The sequence below is a fragment of the Gavialis gangeticus genome, unplaced genomic scaffold (assembly GCF_001723915.1).
Source record: "Gavialis gangeticus isolate Ggan-Ray unplaced genomic scaffold, GavGan_comp1, whole genome shotgun sequence".
Lineage (NCBI taxonomy): Eukaryota > Metazoa > Chordata > Crocodylia > Gavialidae > Gavialis > Gavialis gangeticus.
In genome coordinates, this window is record NW_017729024.1 from 23,673,457 (window position 1) to 23,676,948 (window position 3,492).

A 3,492-nucleotide genomic window follows, 5' to 3' on the forward strand; every position below is an offset into this window, starting at 1 on the left:
CCTCCCCGCCCCCATCCTGCTCCTCTCCCTCCCTCCCTCCCTGCCTGCCACCTCCCCCTCCTTGCTAACTCTTCTGGGAGGTATTGGGGACAAGCAACGAGGGGGCACCACCACCATGACTTCCCCTTTGCCCTCAGGCAGGGAGGGATGGGGAAGCCTTGTTGCTCAGGCAGCCGGGGCGTGTTCACTGCCACCACAAATATCCCCAGCAGTGGCTCAAACTTGGGCCTGCATAGCCAACTTGCTGCTTGCCCTCTCAGCAGTACATGCACAGTTGGCCAAAAGCCCTTTCTAATATTAGAATTTTACAATTTTCCATGACTGAAATCTAATTTTTGGAAGGTTGTCATAAATTCATTCCCCCCCCCCACTGCTGTAGCAGGGAAAGCAATGACAGGGGATCAAATGGTAGGGAAAGCAGGGAGGGGGACAAGGAGTGAGGGTCAGGCTGCCTGCCCTCCCCCCCCAGTGCATGTGTGGTGGTAGGAGCAGGGACCAAGTGAAAATGAGAACTTGTGCTGATCAGATACAAAAACAAACAGAAGCAGTTGGGAGTTTTGAGCCTGGTTGGTGAAGGGGGAACTATTAGAATGGCTGGGAAATTAATTTGGGTGTTTTGTCTTTGTACTTTAAATTCTGTTTGTTAAATTGTCACAGGTAAATATAGAACCATCAGAAGAACCTTTATTTCCCGCTGATGAATTATATGGAATAGTTGGGGATCAGCTTAAAAGAAACTTTGATGTCAAAGAGGTATGAAAAGGTGGCTTCAGAACACACATGCGTATGGGTAACATTTAGTTTTCTTTTCCAGCTAAACTAAAGAGCTAAAGATCAAGTCATCTGGCCTGATATAAAGATTGTGAATGTCCAGAACATTTCAGAAACAGTTCAGTTCCTTTTCCAGCTACACAAAGGGAACCCTTGGCCTTAAGAGAGCTGCTGCCCAGCAGGTTTCTCACTGATGTAGAAATCTTAATTGCAGCATTAATAAAAAGTGTCTATGGTAACAGTTGCCCAGCCAGTCCACATCCTGCTTATTCATGACAGACGAAAATTAACATTCTTCCCAGCCCTCTGTGTAAATAGTACATACAAAGCCCATTTGCTCCAGCTTTCTCTGAAGCAGCTTATTTGAGGTGGAGGTCTGCAGTCTCCTTCAAACACTTTTGCAGGAACACCAGTATTCATCTTGCATTTTTTTACAAAAACAAAAAAGCTTAAATATATCTAGTGTTATTACAGGGACCCCTAAATGGAATAATTTGATACCCTAATATAAAAGACATTGTCAAAAGAAATTTCAGGTTTAAATGTCCTTTCAGTTACCTTATCGACTAAGTAAATCAGAGATGCATAGCATAAGCTTTTGTAAGCAGCGACCTTACTTCATCAGAGTCTGATAAAATAAGCTTACTGCTTATGAAAGCTTATGCTATGCATCCCTGATTTAGTTAGTCTATAAAGTGCAAATCTACCCTACCCTCTGCCTGACTTCAGGCTAACATAACTAACTGCCTCTTTCTTTCAGTTACCCCTATGTGCTTAGGGTGTGTGACACAATTTCTGTGGAATTTTGCTCCTCTGAAGGGGGGGACACGGGAACAGCTCTTGCAAAACTAGTTGACCGTAGTTGGTGCACTTACCGTGCTTGGCTACTAGGTGGTGAGGGAGCTGGTTTGCGTGGAAGAAGGGTCTGCTATGCTGAAAATGACTAGGGAAACAGGCTCAGTTCATATTCAAAGCAGTAACTTCACTGCATTTGTCAACCAATAGTTTTAACTTGGTTTCAAATAATTTGCATTGAAATAGGTCTGATCATCCTGTGACTGCTCCACTTCTACTAAATCGTAAATGTGTCTTGTATCCATATGCTTAGTTACAAAACCAGTCTCTTCATCTTAGTTTTAAAACAGATCTTTCATTGGTTTTCTAGGTCTCAAACTTAAGCAAAGCTCATATATGCTTGCCACTAAAAGAAAGTGACAGATGTATATACGTAGCTTTTATGTTTGAAATATGTGATGAATGTATTTGTTATTGATTAATATGCCTGGAAAGACCACTTTTTCCTCTTTGAGAAAGGAGCAAATAAAATATTTGCTTAGTAAGTCTCAATCTTAAAGGTGTATAGAATTTGGAACCTAATGTTTTCAGTCTTGAGATCCCTATAAAAATATAATTACTTTTTATAAAAGGGGCATAATTCAGAGAAGTAAAGCATAATTTATGAAGAAAGGGCTCTTGTCTGCCATCTAAATAGATACATAAATCAGGATCTTTGATGCAGTTAAAATGAAATGAAATTTTAAAAATCCATTAAGTATCTAAAACAAGTCAAATGTTAAATGTTAAAGTTTTAAAGCAAATTAAAATAGTCCAGTGAAGATAGGGGCTAATTTTATTTTTCTGTTGTTTTTTCTTAAGGTCATTGCTAGAATTGTAGATGGAAGTAAATTTGATGAATTCAAAGCTTTATATGGAGACACTTTAATCACAGGTATTTAGACAATATATTGTTATTCTGCAAATTTATCCAACAGTTATACTGTTTGGATCATCCATTTTGCTAAACTTAAACATTTTTAATAAAGTTTTCTCTCCTGAAGATCTGCATTGTTTTAGCAAGAACATAGTGTTCTCTTCCCATCTTTATAATGAAACAAATGGACCTAAAAATGTCAACTTTTTTTTCCCTGCCCCCCACCCCTGTTCAGGATTTGCTAGAGTATTTGGTTACCCTGTAGGAATTATCGGCAACAATGGAGTTCTCTTCTCTGAGTCAGCAAAGAAGGTAAGCATGATACAGTGAGCTTCTCTTTAAATTTTCCTTGGACATTCTTGGAGACTTAAGTTTTTAACCAGAATTTGTATGAGGACGAGTGGTCTTTATTGTCGTGTCTGCATCTGATGGGAGCAAGAATTGTCCAAAATAACTTGATAGTTTGGAATAAATTGGCTTTTATAAAATGTGGTGTTTTTATAACTTGCAGGTGAGAGGTAGACATGGCAACAGGATTACATTATGAAAAGAAAAATGAAAGTTGTAAAGATAACACCATAGATAGATATTATTTTCTGAAACTCCCAACTGTGGGAGGAGAGTCCATGCTGAATGCTTTAAAAAGTTAGAGTTAGATGAAATTTTACACATTTAAGCTGAATGATGTGCCACAGTAAATAAATTGGTTGTTTCTACTGGTTGGTTTGATTCTTACCAATCTTGACACGTAATATATTTTATTTGTGATTCTGATGCCCAGTTCATTGATTTACCATAGATATGTTTCATACTTTTCCTCGGCAGCTGTTGATTAACTAGTGACATTGTATACTTTCTTAAGAGATGCAAAGATGTTTTGCAGTGATACCTTGTACTGGACAAATTATAGCTGTGAGAGATGCTGTGCCTTTTGGGCATAAAAGCACCTGACCTGAGGAAGAGCACTTTATACGTGAAAGCTTGTCTAAGATCTCTCCCTACTATATGGT

The 3,492-nt window shown here is 38.8% G+C and overlaps 1 protein-coding gene across 1 annotated transcript in view; it reads left to right on the top strand.

Moving 5' to 3' along the window:
- The window catches only part of MCCC2 (methylcrotonoyl-CoA carboxylase 2), a 47,461-nt gene extending 44,633 nt beyond the window's left edge, over positions 1 to 2,828 (top strand). The window contains exons 10-12 of the mRNA XM_019516976.1: positions 658 to 753; positions 2,428 to 2,500; positions 2,718 to 2,828. Of these exons, the coding sequence (XP_019372521.1) occupies positions 658 to 753; positions 2,428 to 2,500; positions 2,718 to 2,812 (264 nt within the window). The 3' untranslated portion in view covers positions 2,813 to 2,828. The remainder of the gene's footprint in view (positions 1 to 657; positions 754 to 2,427; positions 2,501 to 2,717) is intronic.
- Positions 2,829 to 3,492: the final 664 nt, after the last annotated feature.